At 52.0% G+C, this 18,748-nt stretch overlaps 3 protein-coding genes across 5 annotated transcripts in view; 2 read left to right on the forward strand and 1 right to left on the reverse strand.

The window, feature by feature from the left end:
* Positions 1 to 18,748, forward strand: part of RABGAP1 (RAB GTPase activating protein 1) — a 56,509-nt gene that overhangs the window by 28,939 nt on the left and 8,822 nt on the right. For 2 of the 3 annotated variants that reach the window (XM_072984989.2, XM_072984990.2), the window contains exons 14-17: positions 12,278 to 12,391; positions 14,564 to 14,638; positions 16,227 to 16,352; positions 16,865 to 17,008. In XM_072984989.2, coding sequence (XP_072841090.2) covers positions 12,278 to 12,391; positions 14,564 to 14,638; positions 16,227 to 16,352; positions 16,865 to 17,008 — 459 coding nt within the window. Of the gene's footprint in view, positions 1 to 12,277; positions 12,392 to 14,563; positions 14,639 to 14,814; positions 14,968 to 16,226; positions 16,353 to 16,864; positions 17,009 to 18,748 lie in introns of those variants that run through there. The other variant, XM_078382673.1, reaches the window with a different exon arrangement.
* On the forward strand, positions 1,462 to 3,634 carry GPR21 (G protein-coupled receptor 21). The gene has a single exon (XM_020793321.3). The coding sequence runs from the start codon at positions 1,659 to 1,661 to the stop codon at positions 2,772 to 2,774; it is 1,116 nt and encodes a 371-aa protein (XP_020648980.3). The 5' UTR covers positions 1,462 to 1,658; the 3' UTR covers positions 2,775 to 3,634.
* Positions 3,620 to 18,748, reverse strand: part of STRBP (spermatid perinuclear RNA binding protein) — a 102,680-nt gene continuing 87,551 nt past the window's right edge. Inside the window, exon 18 of the mRNA XM_072984993.2 lies at positions 3,620 to 9,026. Within this exon, the coding sequence (XP_072841094.2) occupies positions 8,941 to 9,026 (86 nt within the window). The 3' untranslated portion in view covers positions 3,620 to 8,940. The remainder of the gene's footprint in view (positions 9,027 to 18,748) is intronic.

The following is an 18,748-nucleotide window of genomic DNA, read 5'->3' on the forward strand; positions in this document are numbered from 1 at the left end:
GGAGCAAAAGGGAACCCTTTTTTGGGGGGGGGGGCACAGGTGTGCGGGTGGTGCTGGATCTGGATCCTGGCAGCCATACTTGGGCAATTCGGGGGCGTGCTTATTTTGTCGGATCTGGAGGCGTATTTTGGGACGGGTGATGAGCCAGTCCGGGGAACCATTCCTTCTCACGCCCCATTCTTGGGTTATAGATTGTAGGCTCCTTGGGGCAGACTTCCAAGTGTCCCACCTGACTGATCCATTGGGAGTTATTTCAGTAAACCCTGGCAAAGGCGTGTGCGAAGGGGGCAGAGTGAAGATGCCCCCAAGGAAGAACACCACCACCAGCACCCCCTCCCCATGCTTTCAAAGGCGGCTGCTCTTCCCCATTTCCTGCCTCCTGCCCGCCTCCCCACCGTGTGCTTCCAAGGGGTGGAGGGGATCGGAGCCCGCCCCATCTCCCCCCCACCCACCCGGAGACCCTCCCTTTCCATCGGAATGGCCGCGGGTGTGTGTGTGTTTGCCTCTGAGCATAACGAGAGCGCCTCCCTGGCGCTGCCGAGGCTCCTGCAAGCTGCTCAGGAGCGCTTCTCCTGTGGAGACCGGGGGGGGGGGCCCTCGGCGGCGCCCTCCCCGTCCCCGATCGGAGGCCCGCCCCCTCCCTCCCTCCCCCGCAGCCCACCGCACCTGGGGTCTCCCTCCCTCCCTGTCCCTCCCTCTCCTTCCCCCTCTCCCTGCAGCTGCTCCGCCCGCCCGGGCGCACCAAAAGCCGCCGCCGCCGCGCGTCTCTTCCCGGGCTCGCTCTCTTTGCGCGCGCCGGGCGCTCTCCTCTCGCTTCGCCTTTGTCCCCTTTCGCGGCAGGCAGGCAGGCAGGCAGGCAGGCAGGTAGGAGGCGAGCCCCGCCGAACCAGGCCAGGGACCGATCCCCCGTCCCCTCCCTCCCCTTCCTCGCGATCCTCCGGGCTGGCCGGCCGGCCTTGCGCCCCTTCTCCTCCCGCATCGCGCGCGGTAGGGGATCGCCACCCCATCGCCTTCTCCGCGCCCCCCTTTTTCTCTCCCTTAACCCCGGTGGGTCTCCTGCAGCGGGTGTGCGTGCGGGGGGGGGGGAAAGGGGGCGATCTAGCGCATCCTTGAAACGGGGGGGGGATGAGGATGCTGTAAAACACGCCTCCTTCCTTCTTTTCCCTCTTCACCTCCCTCCTTGCCTCCCTCTTTCTTCTTTTCTTCCCTTCCAGGGCCCGCCCCGCGTGGCTCTCCCCCCTCTACACACACACACACACACGCACACACACAGACGCACACTCCCCAGCACTCACCAGCAGGCCAGCCAGCCTCCTCTCTTCCTCCCCTTCCTCCCTTTTTCTGTCTCTTCTCCCCCCCCCCCCGCATCCCCACCCGCAGCTGTGCGCCGGTGGTGTGTTCCCTCAGCCCAGCGGCAGGAGGGAGAGGAAGGGGCAGGGACCGTGTCCAGGGGTGGGGTGCGTGCGGAGGGGGAGAGGGAGAGAGAGGGAGAGAGGCACTGCGGACAATGCCCGGCAGTTCCGGGGCGCCTCCGCAGCGTGCCTTCCCTTCTTGGAGAGGCGGCCCATGCGGCAGGCAGGCGGAGTGGGCGCCGCAATGACACCAGCCCCGGCAGTGGCGGACTGAGCCAGCCCAAGAGCCCGGAAAGGGGGGACAAGATGAACACCACCTCTCTGGACGGTGGCGGCGGCGGCGGCCCCACCAACCACAGTGGTGACGGCGGCGGTGCCCGGCCCTTCTGCCTCCTCTCGACCGGCGGCGAGGGCGGCTACCCGGACTCCCTGGACGTCTGCCTGCTGGAGGTGGTCATCATTGTCTTCCTGACGGCCCTCATCATCTCAGGCAACCTGGTGGTGATCGTGGTCTTCCACTGCGCCCCCCTCCTCAACCACCACACCACCAGCTACTTCATCCAGACCATGGCCTACGCGGACCTGCTGGTGGGCGTGAGCTGCCTGGTGCCCTCCCTCTCGCTGCTGGGCTACCGCCTGGCCTTCCTCCCCGAAGCCCTGCTTTGCAAGGGCTTCGGCTACGCCGTCTCGGTCCTCAAGAGCGTCTCCATGGCCTCCCTGGCGTGCATCAGCGTGGACCGCTACCTGGCCATCACCAAGCCCCTCTCCTACAACACCCTCGTCACCCCCTGCCGCCTCCACCTCTGCATCGTCCTCATTTGGCTGTACTCGGGGGCCATCTTCCTGCCGGCCTTCTTCGACTGGGGCAAGCCGGGCTACCACGGGGACGTGTTCCGATGGTGCGCCGACGCCTGGGAGACCCGGGCGGCCTTCACCCTCTTCATCGTGGTCCTGCTCTACGCCCCGGCCGCCTTGGTGGTCTGCTTCACGTACTTTAGCATCTTCCGCATCTGCCAGCAGCACACCAAGGAGATCAACGAGAGGCGGGTGCGCTTCAGCTCCCAGGAAGGGGGCGAAGCGGGCGAGGCCCAGCCCTGCCCGGACAAGCGCTACGCCATGGTCCTCTTGCGCATCACCAGCGTCTTTTACCTCCTCTGGTTGCCCTACATCGTCTACTTCCTTCTAGAGAGCTCCTCTGTCTACCGCAACCGGGTGGCCTCCTTCCTGACCACCTGGCTGGCCATCAGCAACAGCTTCTGCAACAGCGTCATCTACAGCCTCTCCAACAGCGTCTTTCAGAAGGGACTCAAGCGCCTCTCGGGGGCCTTTTGCGCCTCCTGCACCCGGCACCGGGTGCCGAAGGACTCCACGGCCTCCCGGAGCAAAAGGCCTTCCAACGGCGGTGGCGGGGGTCACGCCTAGGAGACAGCTTGCTCTCAGACTGAAAAAAATAAAATAAAAATAAATTAATGTCCAGGTTTGCAAAAAAAAAAAAAGAGAGAGAGAGAGAGAGAGCGAAAGGAACTCATAGTACATGTGCATGAGCCCAGGAACCTATGAGAAATGCTGCTGATGGACAAGAATGAAGGATGATCCACACGCATGTGTTGTCTGTTTTGATGTTTCACTTGGGGGGGGGAAATGTCTGGGGAGGGGGGTGGATGGGAGGGGGCCAAGCCTCCCCCCTGCCACATTTTAGAAACCACGGGGCTGTCTCTCTGCCCAGGAGCAACAGCCTGGCGAAGGGTTGGCCCCCGCAAGATAGCTCAGGATGGAGAGAGAGACACTTAGATTCTTCCGTCCGACTTCACTTTAGAGTGTTTGGAGATCCATGGTCTGTGTGGGGATGTGTGTCGATGGTCTAAATGATGTATATTCCCCCAACTTGTCTGTCTGTCCGTGCATATGCCAAAGTATATATTAGAATCTTCAAGGGGCCAAACAACAGTTTTGGGGGGGGGGGGTTTCTCCCTCTTCCCCACCTCCGTTTCTCTCTCTCCTGAAATCTAGAAGAAATAATGAGGACAGTTGAACGTTAGATCCCGGGGTGCAAAGAGCTGATGTCGTCCCACCAGGCTGTTCTCCCCGAGGGCCTGTTTACCATCTCACTAACCCTAGACTCTCCTGCACCCCTTCACCCCAGCCCTTTAAGATGCTCGTTTGTGATTTAGAGTACAGTATTTGCATTTTTTTAAAAGGAAAAAAAAAAGTGTGTACTGAACGGGACGACTTTTGGAACAGACCAAATTTAGCAGTTCAATAAAGTGTTTTCTTTTTTTTTCCCCCCTCTTTCCTTTTTTATATACGTGTAGCAAATAGCTTTCCCTTTCCTGGGGTCTGGGTGAAGCTGCAAAAAATTATTCTGGAAGCGCGGGGTATGTGTGTGTGTTGAGTTTATTTTTTGGGGGGGGGGCACTGGTCAAGACAGACTTTTCTATATAGCAATAATGAGATCAGCAGAAAAGTGGCTGCTTAAAAAAAAAGAGTTCTTTTGAGGGCTTAACCCATCAGGGCAGGAAAAACAGGAAGAGAAGCAACAAATTCTTTTGAAGCTTCGGGAATCTGCAGTATAATTTAAGAAATGCAGGGTTGTTGTGTTTTTTTTAAAAAGTGGTGCTGTATTTCTTTTATTGCCTCTTCAACAATGAGTGAGGCAAAATGTAAGATGCTTTCTTTCCATCCTCAAAAAACAGAAAAAAAGTGGATTAAAGGCCTAGGAGCGTACGGTAGCCCCGAAAGTGCAAAGATGAGGGTAAAATGACCGACAGCTTCTTGCGAGGCCGGTTATGTAAATGTTTCCAGGATTAGCGGCGGTATGACGATGAGTACCAGTTTTTTTTGGGGGGGGTGGTAAACGAAGAGGAGGCTGCCCTGACCCTTCGTGTATCTGCCGAGTCTTTCTCTGTGTGTTGCTTACGGACCTCTCCGTGGGGGGGGGGAACTGGTGGGCCACTGGAGGACCGTCACGATGGACTCATCCAAGAGGTGTCGGGTCAGAGCGATCCCGATCCTCTTGTGTTGTTCAGAGTGGTTTCAGCCCGTTTGTCTCGGGGGGGCGCTGGTATTCGTTGTGTGCCCACGCTTCAGGAAAGCAGCATGGGTACTGAAGCTGATTCGTGGAAGGAGTGTGTGTGTGTGTGTGTGTGTGTGTGTGTGAGAGAGAGAGAGAGAGAGAGAGAGAGAATGAACTCTTCCCAATTCCTTTGTTACACCCCTGTCGCTGCCTTGGCATAAGAATTATCTTGGGAATGATGTACAGAAAACAGAGCTGCCACTTCTGAGAAGCATCTTTGGGGCTGGGCGTACCAGTGATGTGTGTGTGTGGGAGAAAGCAGCTTTCTTGTGGGTGGCTGCAGTCCATCTCTACATTCAGAACTCAGAAAGCGTTGTGGTTTGGACTACAACTCCCAGAAGGGGGGAAAAAACACCCTCCCCGTGTCAACTGGGAGAATGGTGGACGTTGTAGTCCAAACGGCTTAGCTTCCAAAGCTCTGGCACAGAGCCGTTTAAACCCAGCTGGGAAACTGCCGTGGCTGTAAAATGTGGCTTTTTAGGGGGTGGACTGGTTAGAGAAATTAATTGAGAGTTCTGGCTACTCTTTCTGATGGCTTCATGGAACCTGCAGATTCAGGAGCAGTCTACCTCTGAATACTAGTTGTTAGAGGGGAACCACCATTGGATAAAGCTTTTGTCGTTCTTGTGGAACGTTCCCACAAGGCATCTTAATTGCATTCCCCCCCCCCCCCGTCTTCAGTAAATTTAAACTACAGGAATGCATGTTGGAGTAGCCCAGAGGCAGACTCTTTCCTGCCATTGGACTAAGCTGCTGTGATGTCACAGCAGGACCATAAATACCGTGTGCCCCCGAAAATAAGACAGGGTCTTATATTAATTTTTGCTCCATAAAAAGCAGTAGGGCTCATTTTCAGGGGCTGTTTTATTTTTTTCATGTACAACAATCTACATTCATTCAAATACAGTCATGTCATCTTCTGGTTGCTGCACAGTGGTGGAGGGCGGGGTTTTACTTAACTAGGACTTATTTTGGGGGTAGGGCTTATATTACGTGCATCCTGAAAAATCATGCTAGGGCTTATTTTCAGGTTAGGTCTTATTGTTGGGGAAACGGGGTATTCTAATTGCTCAGGCACCTCAGAGTGTTTTTTGCAGTGTGGGTGTGCATGTTTAAGTGGAGATTTTGGTTTGGTTGGGGGTAGAGAACCTTACCTAAGGCCCTGAGGGAGGCCAGAAATGGTTGGGTATCACTGGCCAAAGAAGTGGGTGCATTTGGGAAATGAGGCCCAAATGGGTCGCCCTTAGCGGCTAGCGGGATTCCCCCGAGCATTCTGGCTTGTCCATTGGGTGAGAAATCACGATGTTCGACACGATTGTTGATGAGTCACTTTAGGTCTTGTTCAAGGGGATGGGTTCATGGGCGACTTTGACATTCACATGCTTTTTGTTTGCTGTGAAACACCCCTTTCGAGCCTCTTTCATATCCCCCTCTCAATGCATCAACCTTCTCCAATGTTGGGCCAGGTTGGGCTTGGTTAGTCCCTGGAGGGGAGACTCCCCAGGTAGACCCGTGACCTTTAAGGAAGGGCAAGGAGACAGTCCTACTTCTATGAAACCCTGGAGAAGCGCGGCTGCTGGTTAGAGTTGGCAGTATTGGGGTCAACCCATACAGCCTCGTCGGGAACCCAAGCCATACCTATTGTCTCTTCTTTTTTCAATACAACAGGGCTTCAGCCGCCTTATTGGGACATGGGCAAAGGGGCTGCAGTGGGAAAATCAACACAACAGAACTCTTTAGACCAAGTTCAAGAAATCTCAGGAGTTCAAGAAATCTCTGGGCCCAAATCCCATCCTCCTTGGCTCGCCGGCTTGGTTTCCCCAGGCAGCTACGTACTCCGACTTCTCCACTAACATTGCTGTTGGACATGCTTGCAGCTTTCGTCCCTGGGTTTTCCCGTTCCAAAATGTCCAAGCGCCTCCTTCCTTGAATGATAGGTTTCATTATTATTAGCAGGAAAGGTTCGTTCTGAGCAGTAAGAGCTTTAATCGAAAACCTTATTGGCTTTTTTTTTGGGGGAGGGGGAGGCAAAATGCAAATTTTGTTTTGAACAAACTTATGCCTCTTAGTTTTGTATTACTGTATGTTGTGTTGTTTACGATGCGGCATAAGGTTGGGTTGGTTGGTCGTGAGGGGATGGAAACGGAATCCGAGGAGTCCTCGGCATTAGGTTTTAGACCAGGTGCTGGGAGACCAAGCATGAGAAAGTCAAGGCAGGGGCGGATCAGGTCCCGAACGGATGCGGTGCCTTCGGGATACTAAAGAGATGGCAAATAGCTTTGAATTCCCAGGCTGATGGCTCCTGTTAATAAAATGTTGCTCTGGCTGGGGGCTTTAGGATGGAAAGAATAAAGTTTTTAAATAAATGAAAACAAACCATCGCCTCGTTCTCTGAAGGAATAGGCAGCTGCAAGAGGCATCCTGAGAGTTTGACAGAAACCAGGATATGAAAAGAATTATTATTATTATTATTATTATTATTATTATTATTATTATTATTATTATTATTATTATTATTATTATTATTATTATTATTATTATTATTATTATTATTGGGCATGTTTACGCTTGGGAAAATAGACAGCAAGAGTCTGTCTCCTTCCGGCCGGAGAGAGGAGGAGCTGGGATCAGGATCAGGATATCCAAAATAACTTTTGGGACCAAGGAAGGCCAACATTTCCAAAATGTGAATCTCCTTAGGCTGTTGGCAGGACGCTAAACACAGCTGGGGAGAAAGCTGTACAAATAAACTTGGTGGGTATATTTATAGTGCCAGTAATTTCTCTCTCTCTGTTTTTTCCCCCTCTGTTTGGAACCTTTTGAACCTTTGGAGAATAGCCGTGTGCTTTGATCTTTCCACTCTGCCTCTCAGGGCCTGGTTGCTGGGAAATCGGGCGAAGACTTCATTGTACTAAATGTGTCTCCCCTTTTTTTGCTCCCTCTCGCCACCGCTGTGAAATGGACCAGATTTAGCAGAGAAGCCTGGCTGTCCAGCTTTGCTAGGAATCTGAGTCTCCCAGACCCGGAAAACCTCTGGCTAGTTGTAGTTCCCCCCAAGATTTAGCTGGTGTTATGGGCTTTGCAGTGGAAAACAGGAGGGCCTGGTGTGCTCTGGTCCGTGGGGTCACGAAGAGTCGGACATGACTTAAATGACGAAACGACAACAACATGGGCTTTGCATCACACACACACACCCCCAAGGTCCCACCTGGTTCCAGGAGAGACGCTCTTAGGACAGGAGACCACCAGGAGATGCCATGAAATGTTAGGCTAGGTGGGAACCGAAGACAAGAGAGTTTCCACTTCCTGCTGCTGAAGTACTGTATTAAAGACATCCTGTATTGGTAGTAAAGTGCCAGGCGGCCAGAGAGGGAGAAGAACGACTCGTTCAGTGTCCGAACCAAGTGGGGTGCAGGATGTATTCTGGAGCTTGGAGTCAGTGTTGTTGCCGATGAGGAATGGGAAACTGGGAAGGAATGGTTGGCAACAGAGAGGCAGCAGAAAAGTTGGCCCAACCTTGGGCAATGTTTCTGTGCCGCACGTGGGAGAGGCTTTTTTTTGTGGGTGGAGTGGCAGGGCTTCTTTGGCGCCAAACCCCACCACCAGCCAACCCATCTGGCTTACGGGGGCTGCGTCTGCAGAGCCGAGGCACCCAACCCTGTGCCCTAAAGGCTGGTCCTGGGTTTCTGTCATTCCAGCAGAGGGCTTATCATTATTGTTACTGCTGTTTGGTATACAAAGATTATCCTTAACATCTCTTTTCTAGCTCTAACTTTGAGATGGAAATTCAGCTTTTCAGAGGTCTTTTTAAAATAAAACCTTCCTTCCTTCCTTCCTTCCTTCCTTCCTTCCTTCCTTCCTTCCTTCCTTCCTTCCTTCCTTCCTTCCTTCCTTCCTTGTTGCTTCCTCTCTCTCTTTTTCCTTCCTTCCTTCCTTCCTTCCTTCCTTCCTTCCTTCCTTCCTTCCTTCCTGCCTCCTCTCTCTCTTTTTCCTTCCTTCCTTCCTGCTCCTCTCTCTCTTTTTCCTTCCTTCCTTCCTTCCTTCCTTCCTTCCTTCCTTCCTTCCTTCCTTCCTTCCTTCCTTCCTTCCTTCCTTCCTCCTCTTTTTCCTTCCTTCCTTCCTTCCTTCCTTCCTTCCTTCCTTCCTTCCTTCCTTCCTTCCTCTCCCACTTTTCTCCTTTTTTCATTCCCTTTCTTACGTTTTGAGAGAGAGAGAGAGACAAAGAGAGAGAGAGGTTTAGCTGCCACATGCCTGGCATGTCAACAGTGACCTGACTTTTTTGGGGGGGGGGGTGATCCACCCATCATTTAGGTCAACTTTGATTTTTATTTATTTATTTTTCAAACTTTCCTTTCAACCGTGGCCTCTTCATGGTTTTTTTTCCTGTGGGAACCTTGAGCCCTAAAAGGAAACCAGCGCAGCTGAAAGGGCCGGTGACCACTCCGGGATTCACTCTTATTTTTAGAATTGGGTTTATTGCCATATTTGGTCTCAAAACGATGTCCTGCTGGAGTTTTATTGTCTTAGATAGCAGCTGGGAGGGCTGGCCGTTTTCACCTGGTTGCTGAATCGGACGTGGGGTTCAAGGTGTTGAGACGAACCTGGGGGAAGAAAGATGATGGATCGAAAAGATTTTCAGCAATGGTGCCCAGTCTACTCCAGTGTAGGCCTGCTGAAATTTTCCATATATAATTTCTAACGATGGGCTGGAACATAGGGATTTTGCTGGGCAGATTGAACCGGGGAGACACACATTCAAGAAATAATAATACGGTTGATTTATCCTCTTGGTTCGCTTTCACGGTATCCCGAGAGGATAAGAGTTAATCGAGAGAAAACCATAGCAACCTCTTATTAAAATATTTCGCGGAACCCAAGAGCAGAACCACCCCTCAGATTCCTGCCACTTTGGACCGATGACCGAGGGTAGCCTTGAGAGGGGAAAATACTCCGTAGTGGGTCCTGTTGTTGATGCTGGCGTTTTTTCATTTCCGTATGAGAGGCGCTTGTAAACGTTTCCCTTTTCTAAAAGGGGTGTCCTCTCCTACGGCTATATTCTTGCCCCTCCCTTTCCACTGAAATGCTGAAGATGGCAAGCTTGTTAAGCCAGAGAGCCGTTAAAAAAAATCCCAACCGTAAATCAATAAAAAAACATGTGTTTAGTCTGTATTTTAAGCCTCTGTTGAGGGCGGGGAGCTGGGGAGTCTCACAGGTGAGCCCATAGGTAGTGTACCCAGGTGAATAACCCCCACAGTTCAGGGGTTGGACATGTTTGTGATGCAGGGAAAAAAAAGTCTTTCTGAGAACTGGAAAAAAAATCCACCTGATGGAGCCTATAGGAGAGCAAGAAGAGATCTTCTGTTCTTATTGTGACCCATCATCCACCTCTCATATCAGCAAGACTTTGATGTAAATGCTCCCCCCCGCGCACACATACGTGTTCCTTAGCATCGTGCCTTGAGAGGTTGAAATTCCTGTGATATGTGAGGCTTTGGAGAGCCATTCATAGCGTCTTCCTAACTGGGCACCTGCTGCCCTGTCTTGTGGCAGGGAGTCCCGCCGGTTATTAACCGGTTGCTGTGCGAATGAAGACTCCGTTTAATTCATCCGGCATCTCTTGCCCTTCGGCTTTCAGGGGTTCCGTCCGGTTGAAGAGGAAAGGAACTTGAATGACTTTTCTCCATCACATACCATTTTATGTATGGTTGTCATTTTATCATTCCTTCCCTTAGTAACGTTTTTTTCTCTCTCTCTACTACAACTTGCAAAGTGAAGGCTCCAGCTACAGGGATCCTGGGTGTTATAGAGCCCCAGAAATTAACTCCTGGGAGTCTCCAGATCCTTTCCTGCCTCACCTTGAACCAAGCTCACTCCAGGCACTACGAATCAGGCCCGGTCCTTTCCTTTTCAGGGGGTGATCAAGCCAGCTCTCTCCTAGCCGGCTTCTCTCTGGCTTTTTTTTCCCCTTTCTTTCCTTCCTGCTATTTGTCCACCCCACACAGATCACCCAGGGCGGGTCCTGGTCAGGGTTTCCTTTCTCCTTTGCTTCCCGGCTCTGACCCGCCCCCGTCCCTGCACACGCGCCAGAGGTCTGAGAAGCAGCCCGGCTGGCCGATTCTCACAACAAGGTACAAAAATAGGGTCTGGTGCACAATAGCCGGGCTGCGTTCCTTTTTATTATTTTATTTTGTTTTCTGCCACTGGTGTGTGTGTGTGTGTGTATGTGTTCTCCTACCCCTGGCAAGTTTGTTTTCGGCCTTTTCCAGCCCAGTGGGTTAGTGAGTATGGAGCTGAGAAGGCTTCCGTTTGGGTGACTCCAAGACCCATCATTCCCCAGCGGAGCTTGTGAGCTTGAAGGATCAGGATCGGGGGGTGCCTTTTGAAGCCACCAGGCCCAGGAGTTTAGAGTGCAAAAAAGAGAGAGAAGAAAAAAATAGCCCCATTACATGGAGAGGTTCATTTTGCAGCCAAAGTGGACCTTTTTGGATGGCCAGTTAACAAACTGCAGCCCAGGTTTAGGGGGCTAATTCAAGCCAGCCGTCAGAAGACCGGCCACTTTTTTTCCATGTTGAATTGGGTGCCACCAGCGGGGTTTTGTCTGTAGTTGCAGCGTGGTGAGGATGTAAGGGAAGGTTTTCCACTGTTTTCAGATCTCCCTGAAAGCAAGAGCATTATAACCACGCGGTCACATGCGTAAACCTTCCTCCAGTCTTCTGTGCATAGAGTGTGTCTCACATCCACCACCTTGCCTTACAAACACCTCCACAAGTCACCTTTTTTTTTAAAAAAAAAGTGGGACTAAGTAAGCCGGGGTTTTTCAAAATGTCGGGCTTTCTCTCCCCCCATGAAATCCGAGGGTCAGGTGGTAAGAGTTGTATTTTTCGGGGACGAACCAGCAAACCTGCAGAGAATTTTCTGCCAAATCCTCTTGGCTTCCTTCCGGTCGTTTTTCATCCTGCTGACCTGAACACGCCTGATCCCGACCCAATTTCAGAAGCCAAGGAAGGGCTGGCTAGTCCTTGGGTAGGTGGGGAAGCCACTCGCGAGCACCCGGAGTTCCCCGGGCAGGGCTGGGCAAGGGTCCCGCCTGGGTTTGGCCATCAAGGGGGGAGCGAGGTTCTTCTCGACACCAGACCAAGACAAGCCTCCTTGATGGGCGCGGGATGTAGGTGACGAGCGGGTCCTTCTGCAGAGCACAGGGCCGCCTGCCTCCCCACCTGCCGTAGGAATACACAGACCATAACTCAGTGGGAGAAACTCCTTGCTTGACAAGGAACAGGCCCAGGTTCTGCGTTTCGTCTCTCCCAATCGGAGCATCCGTGGCCTCGAGAGGCACCGCTAGTCTGAGCAAGCAAGATCCGGCTAGATCAGAACTCAGTACGGTTGCTTTTTCGGACTACAACTCCCATCAGGTCCAGCTGAGGCCTGCAACACCTGTAGGGAACCGCTGTGTCCTACACCACATGCACAGACTTGTTTGTCCTGCCCCCCACCTGGGCTCCTTAACATTTGGTAAGGCAGGGGCTGTGCTCCATTTGCAGTCACAAGGGCTAGGAACTTGATTTGAATAAAAAGGCTGGATCTGAGCCGTGCGCCGAGTCGTGAATCTCATAGCTCCGGGATCTTGTCTTGACCGTGTGGAGTACACCCAGCTCAGGAAAGACAACACAGAGAGACAGACTGCCAGGCCAGTCTCATGTGGCGGGGAGTTCCACAGCCCTGGAGCAGCCACTGAGAAGACCCTCATGTGAGGATGTCCTTGTAATTTTGTGTTCCCAGGGCACAGTTGGCTGCCCACCTGCTTGCTTTCTCTCAAGCTTAACCCACCTTTCCTCTTCCCCCCGCTTTGCAGGAATCGCCCCAGGACAGCGCCATCACCCGGGACATCAACCGGACCTTCCCTGCACACGATTACTTCAAGGATACCGGGGGAGATGGGCAAGACTCACTTTATAAGATATGCAAGGTATCGGGTGCCCTGCTTTCTCAGGCTTCGTTGGAGAGGGGGGCTGGGTGTTCTTTCTTTGCAGAAATAGCTTAGGAATGGTTTCAGAGCATGTGGGAAAGGGACAACAAATCCCACCATCCCCTGGTCAGCTAGCCTTCCCCTAAAAGGGGAGTTCTGCAAGTGTTTGGGGGGTGGCAGGGTGCCCAGCTGATCTTCCCTCGGGGCTGGGTGCTCTTTTCATGAGCAGGGAAATCTGGTATTACAACACACACACACACCCCTGGGCTATGAAATGGGCCCTTCCCACGTCAGTTCAGCTGCACTGGTGGAATCAGCAGGACCGATCCATTCCACAGGTGGGGCGGGTGGCTGCTTGTCCCTGCCTGAAAATCCCCCCCCCCCCCGGTCTGGATCATGTTGGCAGCTGAATGTTTTTCCATCTGTGCGCTGGAGGTCATCCCTGTGCCTGCTGAATGCTAACACTCCACTTGCTGTGTCTCTGCAATGGTGTGGAGGCTAAACAGAGCACACGGCTTCAAATGTAAGGGGATAGGAAAATCTCTGCCCATCCGGATGCGCTTTGGACTTCATCTCCCAGAATACCTCAGCCGGGATTGCAAACAGCAAGGAATCATGGGAGCTGCGGTCCAGCCACCTCCGCTAGCCAAACGGCCCCCTTCCTTGGACAAGCGGACACCGAAGGGAACGAACCTCAGCTGAGACAAAGCCTTGGCCACCTTCCTTTTGGGGCAGTGACTCAACCCGTTGGGCTTCAAGGCCCCCCCCCCCCGTGGAGAGCGACCCCTTGATCCCATGGGGCTTCTCACACCTGAAAGGGAGCTGGTTTCTCCCCTGCAGCGTAGAGGAAGGGGGATCTCCTGCTCTGCCTTTGTGTCTCCGGCAGCAGCGCACTCCAGCTAATTAATCGGCTCCTCATTTGCATTATAAGGCAAACACAGCCGCATGTGAGGTGCTCATTAAAATGTGGGAGGCAATTAGCAAGGGAAGAGAGAGAGAGAGAGAGAAAAGGCTGTGTTCCCTTTTGATCCTCTCACCTTATTCAACCAGAGGGATCCGCCACTTTGAATTCTCCTTTTAGAAATAAATAAAACGGGCCCTCTTCCAGAGACCATTCAGTGTGGGGAGGAGAAGCTTGGCTTCCTGGCCCCCTCCGACACGACAAGCTGAAACTCACGGTTAAAAAAAGGACCCACTCCTCCACATGGGCTGGTGGGCCAAGGACTGTAGGACGCAGGGCGCCTCCCTGCCTAATAATTATTATTTCCATCAGAGAATTCATTGCCTTCCTTGAAAGCTTTCGTTGGGTCTGAAAATCCCAGTGTGAGACGACCAGAGAGCAGGGTGGGGGGCACATAAGGCTTATGGGAGTTTATTTTGGGGGCTACATTTCCCAGAATTCACCAGCCTCCTTGCTTCCGGTCTCTGTGGAAGTTGCAGTGCACTCCTCCTTGTGGCGCCGACTCTAGGAGCTGTAGATTTTAAAAGGAGCTTGTCCTGCTTCTGGTGTGCATTCCCTTCCTGGCCTGCCTTCAGGACCGAGCTAGCGGCAGGGGAGCAACGAGAATCGGAAACCCACCCAGCGTGGCTGAACTTGATGCCTTCCTCTCGTTTGGAAGGAAAACGTGAACAGATCGGCCCTTGTGGGTTAAGACGGGTGGCAAAAGAGCTTGGCATCTGGTCCTGCTCTCTCTCTCTCTCTCTCCCTCACATGGACCGGGGGCAAAGCTTCGGCACAGATCTTCCAAAGCTATAGGACAGGGAATGCTAATCCATCTGTGATTTTATTATGGCACGGACAAGATCAACGTATTGCTTCCGAGGCTGTGGGTTTCTTATTTATAGTCCCCATGCTGGAAGAAATTTAATTCAAAAATACGAATGTTTCTTACTTAGACTTGCAGAGCATCAGTTCATTAGGTAGACGGTGGTGTTTGGAGAGCGTTATATTTTGTGTCTAGGGCCTCATTGTGGCACGCAGAGCGAGGCACTGAAATGAAAGGGAACCATACCAGGGTATGGTACCATACCCCTTAAATGAAGTCAAAGCGAGCGCCTCTACCTCATGTGTCTGCCCAGGGTTTGGGGTGCTGGCGAGTGGGTGGGATGGCGGTGGTTAGGTGGGAGATCTGGGATTTCCGGTTCTTGACCTCTCCCGACTCCCCTCCCCAGGCCTATTCCGTCTATGATGAAGAGATCGGCTACTGCCAAGGCCAGTCCTTCCTCGCTGCTGTTTTGCTCCTGCACGTAAGTCTCGGGGCCTCCTCAAGACGAGGGAGGATGTTGCATGAGAATATCCGCACGCCTGGGGATGGGGTGTGTGGCCAGCCAGGCCCCCAGAGGTACTGGGGCGCTTTGCCTTGCAAGCGGTCCAGTCCAGTTCTTCCTGATACACAGGGATGATTTATCTTTCTCCCGTGCAGTGTTATTTTTAAACGGGTTCCGCATTATGTCTCCTGCCCCCGGACAAGATCTCTCTGCTGTCAGTCGCTGAATAACATTGTGCAGCGCTTCCGGCTCATTCGTCACCGTTGTCTTTAAAAATAAAATAAGATTATATATTTCCCAACCCTTCATCTTTCTTTGACTGATGGCTGTACCATTACCTGTAGCTAAATATACAGAGAACCACGGATTCTCGGGGGTGGGGGGCAGATATCCTACCGGGTGGACCAAAAATAATTCCCCGCGTGGCATGTCAAGGATGCACAAACATGTCCCAAACACACATTATTCCCCCCCCCCCGGCCGTAAAAATAAAAAAGACATTCAGCAAAAACTGGGGAACTGGAAAAATTGGGGGAATAATGGATTTAGCCACCGTGTGCTTCACCACTGTGGCCAAATCTGTGCAACTGATAATAGATAAAGGAGAAATTTTGTCCACCCGGTGCACACAACTGCTTCTTCAGTTGCCCTGCTCAGATATCCGTGGCTCCTAAATGGCTGAATCCAGTATTTGAATTACAATACCTCTTTTACTGGGAGGCAGCGGAAGACAGGAGGGCCTGGTGTGCTCTCGTCCATGGGGTCACGAAGAGTCGGACACAACTCAACAACTAAACAACAACAACCACCTCTTTAACCTCCTGGAGGGCAAGACGACAGGGCTGACTGGACTTTCTAAGTGGCAGCTTTTCTTGGTTTCCCCAACTTTTTCCCCTGGCCCTTCATGGACATGCATCTCGTACGTTACATGTTTCTGTTACACTATGAAAATCTGGCATCCAGAACTCGTAAGTTCTCTTTCTGGGGGAAAGCAAGCAAAGTCCTGTGGTGTCTTAAAGGGAAGGAATTTTGTGTGCATGTGGATCGGGAGTGGGGTGAGGCTCCTCTGTCTTGTCCTGCTCATCCTCCACGTGGGAGCCTTCAAGGCACCGCCAGACTTTTTGAGAGTGGGCTCCACGAGACACAGGGACCACTTTTGGAGACCAAGAACCGTAGGTCTGCTCTTCAAAATCCTGGGAATTGCAGTTTGGGGAGAAGGTGGCTTGAACTGCAACAGAGAATCTGCAGTGTCTGATGGAACTATAGACATCAGGATGACTCCAGTTTGAAACGTGGCATTTAATAAAATAGTTTCAAGAGAGTGACTGCTGTGTAAGGTAGATACAGCCCTTGTCTCTGTTGGACAACACAGGGTTCAGAAGAGTGATGGACAGACTCCTGTCCTTCCTCCCCCCCCCACCTCCAGGATGTTTCTGGGATGTCCTGAGAGCAGAGCATCTTGTTCTGGTCCTGATGGTGAGGAAGTCGTGAAGGAAGACGGTTCCCGGTGAATGTTTAGCTTTGAAATCATGACAGCAGGTTCTGTTTTTCTCTCCGCTTTTGATAGATGCCCGAGGAGCAGGCTTTTAGTGTTCTGGTCAAAATCATGTTTGACTATGGACTCAGGGAGCTTTTCAAACAAAACTTTGAGGATTTACACTGCAAGTTTTACCAGTTGGAGCGCCTCATGCAGGTAAGGGGTGGCCGGCTCTGTTGCTCTCCTGGAAAGGGGCAGGCACCGGGTGTCCATCAACAGGCTGAAGGGGGCCCCGTAAGAGTGGCTCACCAAGGCCTCGCTGGAGGGAGACTTCTGTGATTGGGGGGGGGGAGGACTCTTAGCCATGCGATGCCCTCCTTCTAGCGTCTCAGTCAGAAGAAGGCTGCACCATCCTCCCCCCCCCCCGATGATCCCATCACTTGGTGGGTTGCCTTATGCTTACCCATTAGGCTTAATTAGCAGCAGCAAGAGCTTGAAGTTAAAATCCGCTGCTGTTTTAGTCTGTGGTCTGTTGGCCTTTGGCTGAAACACCAATCCCCCCAAACTTCTGTGGGATTCAGTCAAGCCCTTGAAAAAGAGATACCCTCTGCTTGTTTCGTGTTTGTCTTCATTGGCCTTTCGTAGAGAAGAGTATTTTGAAGCATGTTGAATGGTTACTTTTGAAGACACGCATTTGATGGTGTCCTTCCTTTCTTCCGTCCATCCAGGAATACATTCCCGACCTGTATAACCACTTCCTGGACATCAGCCTTGAAGCCCACATGTACGCCTCCCAGTGGTTCCTCACGCTTTTCACAGCAAAATTCCCACTTTACATGGTCTTCCACATCATTGATCTGCTCTTGTGTGAGGTACGTGGTTTAGGCGCACTGAATCGCCCACTCTGGCAAACTCCAGCCGCGCACACACGGATCTCGCTCGGGGCCTCTCGGTTAAAAACCAGGCACACGAGAGCGTTTCTGTCCCTTGTGAAGGGAAGAAAAATCCCAGGCAGTTTTACAAAGAGGTTCAGTTCCATGGGTGTGGGTTGTTGTGGATTTTATTTTATTTTATTTTATTTGTATACGGAGTCAGAGGTTTCAGCCATTCCCTTCCCCCCAATATCAGAAGTCACTTACTGTGTGTCTCGGTGACCCAGATGTTAAGTTATTGGCAAAATAGATTTTTTTTTTTGCCCTTTAATCTTTCAATGTGAGGAAGGAAGTGATTCAACCATCCCGAAATGTGTTTGGATGCAAATGAACTGGGTAGCCGCCAGCACAAGACTTGGGTGCCATTTCCAAGAAAAGAACAGTACAAAGGGCAGTAGCGGCTGCCTTGGGTGTTGGACTTGTTTGATGATGACATAATCACTGAGATGGCACCTTGTATTTTTCCGGGGTGGTGGTGGGTCCCCATGGAGAATTCGGGACAGGAGCTCGAAGAAAGCCAGGCCTGTCCGGCAGGACATGCTCTCCTTGGACCGGCTGTCGACGCTGTCAGCTTTGGTCCAACAAAGCAGGGTTGCAGCCCAATGCTGTTAACGCCCCCCCCCATGTGTCGTCCTCCCCAAACAAACACAAAGGAGTACAGTGGCACAATTCCTCACTCAAACAAGGTGGCCCCCGCACTTTGCTTTTTCAACTCTCCCTTGTTTTTAAAAACTGAAACCGGACGTTCCGTGGGCTGGGCTGGCCACTCATGTTTCTGGGGGGAAAATGGTTTGGGGAGTTACAGCAAAAAAAAAGATGATAGCAGGAGCGGGCTTCAGGGCCCAGAAGAACAGTTTTTTTGGGGGGGGGGTCACTCTATGGGCCAGGAGCTTGTGATTTCGAGAAGCTCACTGCTCCTTCCTGAACCCCTTCACGTTTCCTCTGTAGAAAAGCAGCACCGCCGAAGCCGTCACCATAGGGTTGGGAGTAGCAATGGGGGTATTCGCATTTGTATATGAATACGGATATCCCTGTGCAGCTGGACTTAACGAGGGTCCGGCCCTCGTCCTGATGAGTGGAACCGGCACTGCAGCAGGACACGCAGCAAGTGGACGGTCTAGCCATGCAAGCCGGACCCTTGTTAGGTCCAGCTTCCCGGGGATATACAAATACCCCCATCTTTAGTTGGGAGCCTCCCAACGTGTCTCTTCTCCTCTTAGCACCACCTAGCCCAAGGCACGGGGACGTGGGCTCATCTTTAGATGAACTCCCTTGATTTTCTGTGTCGGAATTTGGTGCGGAGAAATGTTTCTCTCTGGGAGATCCAGAGCGTTTTTCCAAACCTTACGACAAATGAATGGCCCCAGACATGTCTGAAGCACGTCGGTGAGAGAAAGAGAGAGAACAAAACTCCCCCCTCCCTTTATTATTTTTTTTGCCCGGCAGCAGCACCCTAGGAGGCAGTTTTAATAATTTGTTTACTCACTTGCTAATTAGCAACATTCATTAATTCTCAGCAGACTCTCCCACTTTGCTAGCATGAAATGGCACCGTTCGGCGTTGCCCCTTTCATTGAAAGATCACCGTGTTCCTTCCACTTCCCAGCTGGGTCCTTTCCTCCCTGGGGAGTCAGTGCGGAGGGAGACTCTGCAGCTTATGGCTGGAAAAAGCCGCTGACGG

This window comes from Pogona vitticeps, chromosome ZW-PAR (assembly GCF_051106095.1).
Source record: "Pogona vitticeps strain Pit_001003342236 chromosome ZW-PAR, PviZW2.1, whole genome shotgun sequence".
NCBI lineage: Eukaryota > Metazoa > Chordata > Lepidosauria > Squamata > Agamidae > Pogona > Pogona vitticeps.